We start from the raw sequence: 16,529 nt of genomic DNA, 5'->3' as shown, positions 1-16,529 counted from the left end.
AAAGGTAAAGTAAAATAAACATTCTAAAAGTAAATCTCATAACAAGTAAATGTAAACAACATAACCTTAACGTGAATAGAAACAACTCGCAACAACTAACTAACCTGTTGATCGCAAATAAAAACAATCTAAACAACTTTACGTTCATTAATTTACCTATTGCGACTCTGCATGCCAAACTGTATCACTAACTCCTTACAGGTCACAGCTGGGCATTACATATGGAAGACTAAATAATAGCCCGCTCAATTATATTGGAATAATAGACGTAGTAACTAGCACTTTTTTAAAAAATGGTAGGATTTCATGCTCAGTCGGTTACAATACAGTCGGTAAAACTGAGCCACAACAGATCCAATGGGGTCGCAGTGGTGTAGGCCTTGGGCCGCCCTACTAGAAAACTGAAGATTACATTGAAAGGTCACCTTCTACACAGGCAACCAAACCTCTTTTCGAGATCTGTCTTGAAAAAAAGAAAAAAATCCCCTCAAAAATTATTGACGCAGAAATTTACAGATCTACGAGCGTTCATACGAAAGTCTAACTTCCGCTCACTCCCAGATGTGCCCTTAACAGAATTCTCCGGTACGTGTATTTCCCGTGAAAACGTAGAATCAAAATTCTGCACGATTACAATGTTTCCTCTTACTCGAGATAAGAGGAAATTAAAAAAAAAGTAAAAAAGATAAATGGCAACACTGTAAAGAGTAAAATATTGTGCACTTTTGCTTTTCGCATGCAATTTAGTGGGCTGGATTTATAGTGGGTTCAAGGCTGGCAACCCTGTCAAACAAAACAATTTCAACATACTCTTTAATATTGGTAACAATATAGAATTATTCTATTTCCCAAGCGTGCCGAGGAAATATTGTCACAATTGATAGCCTTGCGAAGGTTATTTAAAAACTGAAAAAAAATTGTGAGAAATGGTAATACCATTCTTGTAGTATGGGAGGAAAATCCGGGGTAGATTAACATTCCAGAGAATCTGCCATTTTTCCGCAGCACGCACGACTTTCTCGACTGAGATTTTCCGTTCCGGAAAAGTGTGAAAAAATTGCACTGTCGAGTTAATCTGGGCTGATAACTTTAGAGAATAACTGGTTTTCAGCGATAACTGGTGCTAGTATAATAAGCGCCTGGTGAGGAGACAGTGCCCTAATCCATCGTTCATGAATGTCTATTTAAACATTCAATACACTGATAGAAACTGCTTGTGGTTTCAACTGATCGCATCTCGCTTGTTTACTAACTAGCCATAAATCTACAAACTGGAACAACGGGCAGGGTGTAGTGTGAGGGTGGTCTTCTTTGAAGATTTATAGCAAATTGTGGTATACGGGCAGCGTGGTTTTCTAAGTCTGCTATTTTTATACCTGTTTACACAAGATCTGTTCACAAGTGTAGGAGGCGGGCAAATGATAGGCAATTAGAGCTGGGTGAATGGCCTACTTAAGCTGATGACACCATCTTGATGTAGATAGAGCGAAGGCACAGCAAGAAATCTCAGCAGATCAGCACTAACCAAAAGTTTTCTGGCACCTTTATATCAATCTTCCTAACTCAAAATAGATTAGTTGGAGACAAAATGGCGTGGAAGTAAAGAGGTCTTTTAATAACACTCTAACTGAAACAATCAGGAGTTCATAACCATCTTGATGTTCTTGATCGCTCCTTAAACCTGAATAAGCATTTATTAAAGGAAAAGATGGCAACGGGTAAGCGCTGTAAAGGAAGTGTTTGGCAGTTAAGACCATTGGTATGAGCACAAAATTTCGTACTTTTGTTGCAGAACTCCGAGGCATGCTATGGCTGTCAGATCTGGGAGTTAGCTGCCTGCTATGAGCTGGCCAGGATAGAAAGACTTAGTCAGAAAATGCCTGAGAACATTCCTGTCCATGTAGTCTACCTGGAATCTGGAAGAAGTTTCTTTAAAGCTTCACTTGGTTCATAAAAATGTCTAAAGAACAGATTGGCCTGGACAGAGGTTGTGGATTGTTTCTTTTTTTTAATTTTTAAACTTCTAAGACACTTGAAATTAGACTTCAAGGTTCAATAACAATTACTAAAAAGCAGATTTGGTAATTTGAAGTCTTCGCGAGAGGAGATCCTAAAAATTCGTTGCTGAAAATCAAGTCCTGAATTGCATGAAACTATTCTGTGTTTCCAGAGTGTTAGGAACCTCCTTTCTTCTCTGGCTGTAAGTTAGGTCCTCAAGGAATTCAAGAGTGGAACCTTCCATAACCCATACTTATTTAACTTCAAGTTATATCAACATTAAGTGCTTCTGACCGGATTTGCATTGGTCAACTTTTATGCAACGGACATTTCTCATAACCAAATTGAACTACTAATTTAGTTTTTTGATTTCCTTCTTGTCAGCCATTTCCGTCTGTAAACACTTAGTTAAAAGATTTGTAGTTTTCTTTTTAAAAGAATTTTTTGTAGCAGTTTACGTACGTGAACTAGAGTGATTCTACAAAGCTGTGACTGACGATATGGTACCATGATGTCATTAATTTTTGTGTATATAATACTTGAAAATAAATTATAATCATTCTTTTCGTACACAGACCAACTTGTGTAAACTACGTTTCTGTATACAGGAAAGGGGTTCTCACAACAGATATTTTGGTAAAAATTGAAAATAAATCTGCCTGAATACAATTTCTGAAGAGAAATAAGAAGAACATAATTAAGAAAAGACCAAACTAATTTTTGTGTGAAATAACATTATATTTCGCACTCACCCTGTGCGGTGCCTTCAACAGACGATGTACAGCGGCTACTTGGTTGATCAAGGGTAGACTGCAGCTGAAGGTATGCACCGGTGGCCGTGGTGGTTCGGGAAAATTACTAGTATATTCAAACGGATCGATGTCGTTTAAAAATTGGATACGACACGTCAGTGCCATATCGTTTCTTTTTTAATTAAATCCAAATTTTGAAATGGTGAAAAAGAACAAAAATGAAAAAGAAAAAAGCTTATAAAAGAATAAAGGAATTTCTAAAAAAAACAGTAAAGAACTAAAACCACTGCACTTTAGTAATCATTTCTGCTCTTAATTTGAATTAAAATACGAATTTAAAACACTACCTGTGTCGTGGACACAGTACGTTACAGAATCACAGGTTCAACTGAGGTCTGCTAACGGCCGGTGAAATTGAATCAGACGAAGAAAGTCGGTAAGGTTAAGACGCCTGGTGGGGATGAACCTGTAGGTGGCCGCAGCGCAGCGCTCCTAGTGGACAACTTTGTCTTTACTACTCATGTTTATTCAATTAATTTTTTTTTTTTCATTTTTGTTTTTAGAAAAGCATTAAATTGATGGACAATTTTTTAATATTGCATTTTCACTAGAAACATTTTGTGGTAACCTGGGGTAACCTGGTAACCAATGGAAAAAACAATCTGGTGCGATCACATACGAGTTTCTCTTGCAGTAATTTGCGTAATTAAATCTCGACACTTGGAATTTGTATTGAAGGGAATTACCGATTGCAATATTACCCAGGGTACCACGATAAAATTATTACATCGAAGAAAGCATAACGTAAAAGCTCAACTTTACTAAACTCGATATTTCCTGAAGTTTAAAGCCTTAGTATTACGGATGCCTAAACAGATTTTGTGTCCAGATTCAAATGAAACCTCTTAGGCCACCCTCCTCCATAAGGCCCTGGAGTGTCTCCTAACACATAGACTTCGAAACTAACCGCAATTCCACTAAAAATAGATAAAACTAGAAAAATAACCGTAGAAACTAAGAAAATGTTAGCAAGCGAGAAGAGTTTATCTCTAAATAATTAAGACGTCCTAAGAAAAAACGAGAAAATAAAAAGTTAAGCAATGGAAAACCAACAATGACGTCATGGCAGTGTAAGAGGGTGGGCCGATCGAGTGTCTCAATTCCAGCACTGTTGGGTGTTCACTCCAGTTCTGCCAGGCTTGCCAACTGCCAGGATCAATGATGGAGCGCATGGAATACAGACTCCAATCTGCCAGATTAATGACCTGCAGCAATGTACCAAAACGTCCTCAGTGATATTTTATTGAGGTCTTACACTACAATTGGCCTGTTTATTTTTACCAATTTACTTTTCATCAAATTTTGTTGTTTTTTTAAATAGTCTTAACAATCTAGTGTGAACTCTGTTCTATCTCAACTATCTCTCAATGTGCAGGATAGAAAACTGGTACTTCAGACGGAATATACCTAACCTCTTTCCCAACAATACCTTGGGAGAGGATATGTTACAAATAAAAGCTATCAATTCCCAGGCATACCAACGGTGTAGGAAAATAGAAGAAGACAGATTCGAAAAAACTTAAATATCCCTTCAATAAAGTGGCACTTCCGGTCGGCCAATTTGGACTAAAACCTTATTAGGTCGTTCTCTTGGGGTAGCTGAGCGAAATCTCAAATTCCAACTTTCTGCGATTATTACTTGGTGGACATACAAATACACGAATTACTTCAGAGAGATCTAAACGGATATTTTCTGTGAAATGTCAAATGGAAAATCTGCACGGTTACAATATCTTCGTAGAAGAGTAATGAAAGAGAAAGTAAGGAAATTTACGACTGGAAGAGAAACTTACAACAATAAGAGAAGTTCTTTAAGGTTATGTGAGATAAAGTTAAAATTGTCCCACTGAGAAGGGATTTAAGTCTCATTCTAGATCCTGTTTCGAATTAACTGCAATCATTACGCACATACCAAGCTTTAGAGCAGCGGTGGTAGGACGTGTACGTATTGTAACTGAAATACCATTGGTAACCATAGTATCTAACTTCTAACATTGAGGCATGCGCAATGATCTTGAAGATAATGTTCCATGACGATTTAACGCCTTGACGATTGGTTCCGGCCGCTTTGTCTGTCTGTTTTGCTCGCATTGTATGTACAATTTTCGTGCCATTTCCTAATGTGTTCTGCGGTCTCTCAGTCGGTCCGATGTTGAACCCTGTCCTTGCTTGCTTCAAGTTGTAGAATCACTCCATGCGTGTTTTAACTCAGCTGGTTGGTTTGATGAAATTAAATCTGTACTAATGCTTAGATTTCTGCGGCTGTGATCAGATCCAAGACTGTGATTATGAGTGATTCTGGAACATCTGGAGTGAACGATTAGATCTTGTTACGGTGTTTAAGGCTTAACTTACACAATATCATCAAAGTTCGATCTTTGAACACATTTATCCCTCGTTTATAATAACAAATAAGACTCAGCTCCGTACATTATTCTGTAAGCTCCTTTACAGGAAAGCCTAACCACCTCCTCTTCCAGGATTGCCCTAAATCGTATTATCCTGGATAGATTTTCCAAATAGAAGTTGTAGGCCACCATGAGTACAATGTGTGTGCATAGTTTCTAGCAAATAGCTGGAGTCATCTTCTTGGGAAATGCGGAAAAAGTGAACGATCCAGTCAGTCAGGCTAATGCCAGTATCAAAATTAGAAAATTTCTATTTGCAATACCTAATAAGAGAAAGTAAATTTGGTTAGATTTTCAGAGAAAAGATTTGGGTTTCCTGAAAGTACATTCTACATTTCCCATATTAACAGTTTGAGCTTCACAGTTTTACAATAGTTCAAATTTATGCAGGTGCCACTTTTCTGACTGCACACGGCACGAATTCACCTAATTCTCTTGTTTTGTTTTACTGTCGCTGTCTTTCTTTGGAAATAAGGACGAGAAGCTTATTGGAAACAGGTACCAACCTCTAAGAGGTACTTTAATAAGGAGAAAATCGGATTTTGCGCAGCTTGGGCTCTGCCTTTTCACCCACTCTAGGACATATTTAGTACAGCAGCTCAAATATCGCGGCAAGAATAACAACACAGCAAACCGACTTACAGACAACACTCAGTGCCTCTCTTTATTGTTTTTAGTAGTTTTTTTCCCCACCCAGAGGGGGCGCACGTTTTAATTAAAGTAGTAACATTTATAACCTCCAAGAAGGCTACAGTTTATTACTTCGACATCGGTGCTCCATTACTCAGGTTATAAAAACCGAAAAAAGAAAAAGCTGAGAACGCAAAATCAGCGCGAGAAAAAGTAAGGAAACGAATCAAAGAAGTTTCTCATACAAGCACTCATAGAATGCAATTATTGCAGCCGGCTGGTCACATCGCTTTTACAGTCGAACACGGTCGCTAGTGTTGGGTAAAGCAATTGGACTGCAACCAGGCTTGTGCCAATGTACTTCCACAGTCTCGGACTCCGGCCGTTTAAAAATATTACCGAGAAACATTACTTTGTCTTACTACAATCCTCAGTTCAATCTGACACAGAAGAAGAGTTTCAGATGAAACCTTCTGTACATGCCTTAAACTATTAAATACTATGTTAACTATTCAGCTTGCAAATGCTATTTTAATCGATCTTAGGAAAGATCGACCCACTGATTTTTTCGGCATAAATGGTGCCCTTACTGCGATTCCATTATTGGTATATTTAAACACCCTGAACTTCTCATAGGTTCTTAGGGGTGCCTATTGCAGAGACAACTAACAACTAATATATAATTTTACATACCTTGATCATGCCGCCTTTCTGTATGACAGGATTCTGCGCACTACTGTCGTGTATCTTGACCTGGCTCGCGGGAACCTTTTTACACCAATCATCACAGCTGTCTGATTCTATTAACATAAAAGTTCATTGCATAATATTAGAAGTTTGTTGCAATTACATTGCACAAAATACTGCTTAATGTCTATGTGTGCATCTAAAACTTTTATTTGAAAAGTTTTACGAGGAAAATTACTTTTAAGGAGAAAATTGTCGCAAATGTGTACTTAGGATTCCAACCAAACCTTTGATCATCAGGAAAACTAAAAGGCGCAGAAGAAGATTTTGATTTCTGCAATTTTATCGATTCATCCATTAAAATATTTCTTTTTAGATTTAGATTTAGGTGTTGAAATACTAAGAATAAACATACCATCTCCAGAAGTGTTGTCCGGAGTTCTGAATGCCGCCGGAGGAGGAGCCTGGGTGCCCAGCACGTGGTCAATATTTGTGAAACACCCTACATATACTGGGCCGTCTCTACTTCGCTTCTTCTTTCTCTTCTCCTGTTTCTCCTCGTCCGACAGCCACCAATCTCTTTCGCCTGACTCCACCCGGACAATCATCTTCCTGGCAGGCCACATTCGCTCACTAGTCGTACTGCCAGTCTCACTGTCGCTGGACCGGTTCGAACAAGATGTACTCTTTTGTTTCTCACTTATAGCCGACGTTCCTTCAGCTGCACTCGACGCTACTTCCGTCGTAGCGGCAGCCGCAGCACTAGCAGCTGCTACCGCGGCCATTTTCTTCGCATGAATCCTATGATAACCTGGAGTGAACTCTTTAGGTTCGTTTAAAGAGTCACGAGATTCGGATTTCTTGATCGGCGGCTTCGATAAAGACTTGGTACTTGAAGTTCGTGATAATTTCGAAGATGCATTTTCATTTTCTGACGAATTAGAAGTTTTAGTCGGACTGATGCGAGTATTTGGAACAACACTCTCGTCTACACCCTCCCAAAATGCCAGCTCACCGGAGTCAAATTTCCTTAGACTGAAATTTTTCTTGATACTGATATTTTGCTGAGAATCTTCCAAACAGCTAGCTTTGCTGTCCGACTTGGGTGCACTAGACTTGCAGGTTGCAGAAGGGATAGATGTAGCTGTTGGTGATTTCTGTACTGTTGCTACAGCGTTTTGAAAGGAAGCAGAGCTTGTTGATTTTTTGAGCGAGTTATTGCTGGAAGATAATTTCTCTTCCACACTAGAAGATTTTTTCAGAACTGCACTAACAGAATTGGACTTTGAAACCCCAGGTTTTAGGGAATTATTGCTAGGAGAGGTTGCTGTTGATAAATTATTAGGAGTACTAGTAGATTTGGGCAGCAAAGAGGGTTTCTCCAACGAAATATTACTGCTCGAATTTGGTAACGACTGCAGTTTCTCTAGGGAAGCTGAATTTGGAATGGAAGCTACGCTCGCGGAATTATTCAGCGATTGATTACTAGGAGAATTTGGAATGCTTTTAATGCCTGCCAAAGAAGCGCTACTTGGCGTCTTTGGAAGTGAATTATTTGGACTTTCGCTCGTTGAGTTTAGTGAAGCTTTGCTATTGGCTAGCTTAAGATTTTTTGAAGTGGAAGATCTCTGTAATGGTTTACTGCTGACAGATTTTTCAGATGAGAGATTTTCTTTTTCTGATTTCTCCAAACTTGGCACATCCTTGTTACTATTCAGCCACCAAGCGCGATCTCCAGAATCAAATTTTCTAAGAACTAATGGCTTTTTAGGTTCCTCTTTCTCAGGAGGCTCCTCGATTTTCGTGTACTTCACCTTCTGCGGAACAGCCTGATTCAAAGCTTTCACTAGGACGGATTTCGTTTCCTGATCCTTCTTTATTGGAGGTTTAGGTGGCATGTCTTTGGTAGTCTTTCTCTCTTCATGGTCACTGTCTTCACTCGAACTACTCGAACTGCTGCTTTCATCGCTACTAGATTCGTTTTCCTCTTTCGTCAGCTGGCTCGTTGTTTTCTGGGAGCAAGTAAGGTCCATATTCAGTACGGATTTTCTAAAGTCTTTGTTCGGCACAGCAGGTGGCTTTTGGACATTTGTTGCATTTTTTACTTCTGGTTTGATCGATTCAGTGGTTTTACTTGTTGGAATTCTTACTGGAAGATCTGTAGGCCGAGAAGGAATTTTCTTTTCTTGTTGGGAGTCAGTTTTAGGTGGATCTGGTGATCGAGAGTAACTATATCCGCCGACTCTAGAAGAATATCGAGGGGTAGAATAAGTGGAAACTCTCGAGCCCCAGGAACTGGAGGCGGCCGGAGTTGGAGAAGGGCTAGAAGCTGTTGATCGCTGAAGAGGTAGCGGGGAAACCCGTCCATCGTCGGTCTGAGTTTCCACGGAAAATACGCTAGGTTTTACGGACGATCTAACTGTTTCAGACTTCAATACTCGTTCCATGTCGGCCCTTCTTGATCGCAAAAACGCAGAATTACAAGGAGGAGTAGGCGAGGTACTTCTTGTACACAACTCCACCTTTAATTCTTTCTCCTCATTTTCCGCCGCTTTTGCATTATTTACCGCAGCTACTGATGGACCTGCTGTAGAAGAATTAGTACACACAGGTGTAGAGCCCTTCTCAGAAATCGGTGACACTCCAAACACGGTTGGACTCTTTTCTGAGATTGGTGAACGGGCTATCTGACCGCCGAATCGTGATGAGCTTCCCAGTCGGAGAGCTGGCGTTTCAGGTGGTGTATAGCCGGAATAGCGGCGATACGTTTTGTCCGGTTCTGGTGATTTTGCACGGTCCAAACTTCTGTCCACCGAATATCCTCTAGTGCTGAATCTGGAGTAAGTTTTCGCCGGCTCCGGCACTGAGGACTTGATGCTGCTGTAGCTGCTGCCACCATAACTTCTGGGTAGAGTGCCATAACTGCTCCGGCTTATGGTTCTGTCAACCTGAAACAATCCAGAATAACCAATATATCCAATGTAACAGCTGTTAGTTTGATTTTGGCTACTCCTTTTAAGAGCAAGCGCTGCCCTGGGACAGACTTATGATTTGTAGTTTTCACAGAAAGTATTCGTTTCGAGCACAAAAATTCTGTGGAACATCTCTTCCTCTTTCCACGTCTAACTCATTTCTTTCAGCTCCAAATGTTTGAATCATACTTAACTCTCACTAACATTACCCATATGAATATTAGAATAAATTCGCCCTTTAAGAACAACCTAAATTCGGATATTGCCAATGAAAACGCGACCTCGAAATTAAAATTAGGTACTCAAAAATGTTTTGGTTTCCCCAAAAATGCTTAAAAGAAGTATATAATTGAAATTTTAATAAGACAAATGTGATTGTAAATGAAACAGTCAGTAGGGGTAGTTTTTTTGACAGAAACGGAAGTCAAATTCTCAACACTTAACTGGTGATGGATGAATTTCGAAACCGGTCAAAAATAAAAAGAAATGCATGCAGTGGGTTCGTTTTTTATTCCAATTTTTTTTTCGTGAACTTTCGACCTTCACCAAATTAGTATGGACCTTTATAAGGGCTCATCGCCCAGAATCGTGCAAGATCGTGTGATTCATCAAGGCCAGTGCGCGATGCTAAACAAGTTGCGAACCACTGGTATAATTGTTTTTTGTTTTTGTTTTTTCTAGTAACGTAGTGAAGCTGGATAGCAGATGCAGCCAAGACACACTTTGTCGTGACCAACGCCGTCTCTGATTACGAGTGGGTCACGACGACGCCTGCTGCCCCACTCGACAGGGCTGGCTGCACGGGACACGGTATGCAACCATTTCCGCTTGATCTACTCGCCTCGCCAATCAACAGTTGACCTCCCACCATGGCGCCTCCCCAGCCACCCTCTCTACACATAATTTCCATACTTGGCACTTTTACTTTACTGGCTAGGAAATTCCTAAGATTCAATCCTCACGTTGCCACAGGTATATTACTATAATGTGGTTCCTAAATTGTTGCACACATCAATTTAACTTGATTTGGTCAGCAATGGCAACTTACCGCAGTGTTCAGTGATGAGACTCGCTCCCCTACTCGTGAATAAGTTCCCTTACTGCTCCATGATCCCTGCAAAAGATATGATCATAAAAATTAATGAAGTTGCAAAAAATAAATAAATAATTCCTCGTTCAAGCAAAAATTCAACCCGTTTTTTCAGCTCAATAAATAAAAAATAATGTATTTCGTCAGCATGTGTAAAAAAAAAAAAAAAAAAAAACAAGATGTAAAGTTCTCGACCGTGCTCATAGATGGCGCTCCAATCTACTGCTAGCATTATGCTGCTACATTATTCTAATAACAAATATAGATCGTCATCTTGATTCGTCAAATTCATTTCTTAAAACGGAAAATTTTGGGGGAAAAAACAAGAAATGGGGATACTTAGGTTTCATTTCCACGCACACAATTTTATTTATATATGTATAATTATTTTCTATTTTTAAAAAAATTAGGAAACTCGCAGAGATTTCAAATTCGATATTTATGGGACAATTCATCTCAACTAATAAAGCTAGTTTACAGATTTTACAGTTTTCCGATTTCCGATAGACGACTACAACAAACAATTTAAATCATATTATTAGTATATTAGTTCAGACATATCGATCTGTAACATTTCAGCTGGGAAATTAATTTTTTGGGAAACATAGTGATAAGTTTTTTGCTTTAAAATACCATTTGAGCATCTAGTTTCATCGAGTTTACAGCGTTTAGTTGAACAACCGCCAAATGGTTTCAGTTGATGTCGATCGCTGTGGTCAATTTGTCATGATGTACATTCACAAACAAGTCCAGCATGACATCAAAGAAATGTTATTGAAACAATGTAATAAGAAATTTCCTAGCAAAATGTGGTGGCGGTGGTTGAAATAATAATGGTGGAAAAATTTTTTTTGTGAACAACTTAAACCTATTCTACAATGAACGTATCCTGTACGGACCAATTGAATGCAAATTAGCTGGTCCCTGCATCTTAGATCTCGAAGTACATAGGCTGAATTATTCTCAACTTATAACCAAATAACGGAACAAATAACTAAGGCATTTTGTTTCTAATTAATCATGTCTAGAGTTTTCCACTTCTGCAAAAATTTCTGGGTTTAATTTTTCTGTTGAATTTTTTGTTTCGTTTGGGATTCCGCCGAGGTTTGGGTATTCAGGATGAAAGAAAACTAAAAGGAAACGGTTTAGCAGAAATTAGCACTTTGGGAACAAACAATTTTCTTTAAAGAATTAAAAAAGAATCGATTAGCTGCAATTAGGTTCTGTGCTACCGAGATTGAAGGGCGAGGAATTATTAATTCTAAGGTCGTAATTTTCTCGGATAGTCAGGCTGCTCTAGGGGCAATTCCTATCAGGTTAACTCAAAACTGGTTTGGGACTGTCTGGGAGCCCTGAAGGAAATTAGTGACCAAAATAAGGTCTTTCTGGTCTGGGTACCTGGTCATTCAGGACATAAGGGTAACGAAGCGGCAGATTTATTGGCCCGGGAAGGCTTTGCGGGATACTTCGTTGGCCCGGAGCCCTGTTTTGAGGTTCCGAAGTGTGTTAAGACTGCGACCATTAACTTATGGGTGCAGAGTAGGCCTCAGGAGTGGTGGCTTGCCACAGGCGAAGGAGTTTATTAAAGGCTATTCGCCGAGGCTAACTGCAGAATTAATCCGTCAAGGCCGTGGGGCTATCAGGATGATTGTAGGCCAATTAGCTGGCCACTGCAGACTCAGAAAACACATGCATCGCATGGGCCTGGCAGATGATAGCCTCTGTAGGTTCTGTCAGGAAGAGGAGGAAACGGCACTACACGTGTTGTGTCAGTGTGAGGGGCTCGTGTGGCTAAGGATGTTACTTCTCGGGGAGGAAAAACCAAGGCCTGTGAGCTTTACCCAAAAGTCACTCTCCAGCATTAAGAGTCTAATTAAAAGGACAGGTCTGGAGGGTGAGCTTTAAAGTTAGGGTAGCCACAATAAACCCAAAGGGGTCGCAGTGGCGTAGGCCCTGAGGCCGCCCTCGTCTAATCTAATCTAATCTAAAGAATCGATTAACTGCTAAAATTCAAAGCTGAAAGATAATTTCTCTTTGCTGAATGATTGGGACTTCACACTTTCTGGGATTTTCTTGAAATTCCCAAAGATTGTCTTTAAAAATCATTTTTCTTAAAGGAAAGTTTGTTTTAGGGCACTCTGGAATATACAGTTCTGGGTTAGAACAATACGTACATCCCAGTTCTAGTAACACTTCAGTGTAAGGTTAATAAATAATCAGTTTTTAAAACTCATAGGGTGAAAAAATATGAAGTTATAATCTTGAGAATTGGAATAAGAGAACTGAGTGGACATTCAAGATTTTTTAAAATATAAATTTTAATAATTAATTCATGTACTTCTTAAAAGAGTTAAGTAGAGTTACAACTCTCTTGCTATCTAGCGGTCGTTCTAGTAACCAACAAGTGCAGAGACACACCGCTAGTCCAAAATGTCGCTTACTTTACTTCAGATACGACTGCGGGAGACGTTATACTATATTCTGCTAAATCTTTCTCTGCCAGTTAGAGAAGGTAATTTAATCGTGCAGATTTTCGAGTTTATTGTTTTTCAAATCCTCAAATTGTCCGAAAAACGACTGCTACGATTTTTTAATTTTTTTTTCTGTTAAATCATTTTCTAAACAAATTCGTTTTAAGGCATTATAGCTAATAAGATTGCCTTTCAGTGTAATTTACGATTTTAAAAAGTATTCAACTTAGTTAGAAAGAACAAAATGTGACTCAAATATTTGCAGTTTGAGAAAACTCGTGAGTTTGAATCTTAAGTAGAAAGAGATGGTCGTGTGAGGGTCTACGTCAGGAGAAAAAAAAACTCCATTGAAAACGCAAGATCAAAGATAACTTCACAAATAGTTGATGCTAAAAACAAATGTTTAATAAAAATTCAAAGTTCAAGGAATAATGATAGTTTAAAACTTCGTGCATTGAATTATGTACTGCTTAAAATTCCAAGTTTTGCCCCATATACCATTGTAACCTTTTTTTTACAGTAAATGTAAACAATAAGTCAAAGGAAGGTTATTGTGTTGGTTGCTGGTAAGAATATTCTTTCGTATTATTCAGAGGAAATTAATTGGAAATGTTGTTCTGACCTGTTTACAGTCAATCTGGGCGAGTCCAGTATACAGCTGTGCTAAATTTAACTTCCACACAAACTAGCAGGTGACGGTGTTTATCTTCTTGCAAAAATGAGCATTGTTCTTTTCCCACTAATACGATTACAAAAAGTTGTGTCACTAACACGATTTTCCCTTACTTCTATAATTGCTACTCTAATTGAAAAATTTTCCTAATAATACTTTATTTTACTTCCTATTATTTATACTAGTGTAGCGAATTTTCGTGTTTTCGCCGGATGTAGCAAGATCGACAATACAAATTGTCATAATTACAGAACATTTTATTGCAAAACCTATATAAAACAAATATATATTTAGGAAATAAAAGTTACATTACCCTATAACCAGTTGGACGCCAACTATGTTTTACTTAAGGAGCCACTGCACAAGTATTACAAAAAGGTTAGCAACCTAATAGATCTTTTTTTTAAAGTGACAAAACAAGTTGGCTTGGTAGCCACATCTATTATCTAACACCTAATCAAAAGTCAATGCTTTGGTAGATGATAACTACAGAGTGATCAGACATAAAGTTAATTTGTTTTACCTGTCCAACTGACACAGCCTCTAGTATTAATGAATCCACGATTTATTTTAATACAAGCTAAACATTTCCGACAATTAGTAATTTCTTTTTCTAGTTAACTATGCTCACTTCACTAACTTGGCAATGGAACTCAAGTGGAAACAAGTGTGTAACCTTGCCAAATAACAACGCATATTACCAACTAAAAATAATAATTAATAAAGTGTCACAAAATCCCAACTAGCGTAAGTTCTGCCAACTTTATCTGATTATTAGACCAATTTTCTCATTTTTTTTTTTTTTTTTTTTTTTTTTTAAGAAAAGTGTTGCCATTATTCCAAATTTTCGAAATACCCGTTTTTAATGGCACTGAATGTGACTGTAGATGTGTGTGGACAAACTATGGCATACCTTAAAAAACGTAAGAATTTAAAACTATATAAATCGATTTGCTCCTTTGGTGAGTGAGTCGCCAACAATATGAGCGTAGGATAGTTCTATATAAGTCTAGTGAATCGTCAACATGGTCAAATGAGAATGTAGAAACTGCTTTTATGTTTACAGAAGTTGCCACTAGAATTCTCCACCGCCGGATGGAGTAAAAAGTAAGCTTTGGAGTAAAAGTAATGGCGGATCACAAGTCTACAGAATGCCCATTCCTCTTTTATCTATTTCACGATTAAACAGTACAAATCCTTGACTTTTTTGTTTCTGTTAACAATAATTGTGTAAAACATGAAGTATTATTACAAAAGAAATATTATTTATCGAATTTTTAAAAAGATTTTTTTTTCTTGCTTAATTCGAAAGTTTATCAAATACCTATGGGAGAAATGTTGGAAAAAAAATTTTAAATTAATTATTTCATTGAAATTATTACGTTTAAAGTATTGGCCAATCACAATGCAGTGTGGTTGCAAGCTGTGGGCGGGTCACGCCCACCTCTATGGTAATCACGCCCCGTCCAATGATAACCAGTTATGGGATGGTCAAGGCGTACTCAACAATGGTGTTTCAATACATTTCACTTATTTTTATAAAAGTTTTATTAATTTCTCAAATTTAATAAACTTTTTTAATTTTTATTTTAGAAATAATATTATTCTTATGTAAATAATGAGAAATAATGCTAACAAGTTATTCGAAAAAAAATTCTTAATTTTCAAGAAATTTTTTATTAAGTTAAGATCGTTTTCGATTAGTTTTCGCCAATATTCATCAGCTTCACTTCTTGAAAAGAATCTCTTATGAACACTCACATGACTTTTTCTAACCATAATTTACGAATATAATTGAATTTTGTTGTAACTTAGAATTGCATAATAAAAAGAAAAAAAGAGATAACATTAATAATAATGTTGATAGAATGCGACACATTCTTTTTGAACCAAACTATTAATTAAGACAAAACTACAAGCCAAACAGGCATTTAAGCTTAGTACGCCATTAGATCAGCTTCAAATGAATCTGTTTCTCGAATTCACAGTAAATTACAGAAAAAAACCTTTCTTTAAAATAGCACTTTCTGTGTATTGATTTTCTTTCTTCTTGGAAGTTTAGTTAGAAATTTAATTATTAAATAATTAGAGGTAGTAAACAGCAATTTAGAAAACCTTATTTAACCTCTCGTAAAATGAGAGTATAAGATGGTCCTATGAAGATCTATTGAGTCACCAACACGATTAAATGTGGGTGTAAGTGTGGACCTATCTTGGTTTAGTGAATGGTATGTTTGTCAAGTCCAAGTTTGCAAAAATTAATTGAAACGTTTTTGTAGGTGATACTCAGAAAGGTGGCCTCGCCAAAACGTGGATCGAACCATTAGTTGAAAAGTCATATAGTGAGTGATTTAAATCGATTTGAATAACGATTGAAATTAAATTAATTCGGTAATTAAAATTAATGTTCAATTAAATTCTCAGATTTGATCGTAATTTTTTTTTAGTTTGATTAACGATACAAATTTGAAATTTAGTTCACTAATTAATTGTCTATGATTAAAAAGACGATTAAATTCTGATTAAAATTAAACAAAATTTAATCAGTTAAATGTATAATTAAATTGTACTTTTAATCTCTGCATTTCTGTTAATGAATGGTCGAAACAGCTGTTGGTACAAGTGTTGCACATTAAGGCTAATGATCACCTGTTTAAATTTATAGCACTACTATTATTGTAGTGATCGCCCTATAGTGCGTTTACTCTTAATTTATCTCTGCACTTTGACCAATTCCTCTGAAAAGGTCACACATAGTCTGATGGCGTGCACCACTATCTAGGTACTC

General features: G+C 37.5%; 1 protein-coding gene across 9 annotated transcripts in view; it reads right to left on the bottom strand.

The window, feature by feature from the left end:
- Window positions 1-16,529, bottom strand: part of Fhos (Formin homology 2 domain containing) — a 138,924-nt gene that overhangs the window by 114,272 nt on the left and 8,123 nt on the right. For 5 of the 9 annotated variants that reach the window (XR_012455946.1, XM_074120235.1, XM_074120236.1 and 2 more), the window contains exons 2-4: window positions 10,556-10,621; window positions 6,951-9,483; window positions 6,542-6,648 (exon numbers count right to left, since the gene is read on the bottom strand). Coding sequence is in view for 7 of the 9 variants with exons in the window: in XM_074120235.1 (XP_073976336.1) it covers window positions 6,542-6,648; window positions 6,951-9,483; window positions 10,556-10,621 (2,706 nt within the window). In the remaining 2 variants the exon portion in view is untranslated. Of the gene's footprint in view, window positions 1-2,750; window positions 3,171-6,541; window positions 6,649-6,950; window positions 9,484-10,555; window positions 10,622-13,690; window positions 13,856-14,264; window positions 14,409-16,529 lie in introns of those variants that run through there. The other 4 variants (XM_074120239.1, XM_074120240.1, XR_012455947.1 and 1 more) reach the window with 4 other exon arrangements.

Source organism: Rhodnius prolixus, unplaced genomic scaffold, assembly GCF_049639745.1.
Source record: "Rhodnius prolixus isolate KJV_2025 unplaced genomic scaffold, Rpr scaffold_2, whole genome shotgun sequence".
In the NCBI taxonomy this organism is placed as follows: domain Eukaryota; kingdom Metazoa; phylum Arthropoda; class Insecta; order Hemiptera; family Reduviidae; genus Rhodnius; species Rhodnius prolixus.
This window is presented reverse-complemented; position numbering and strand designations above follow the sequence as displayed.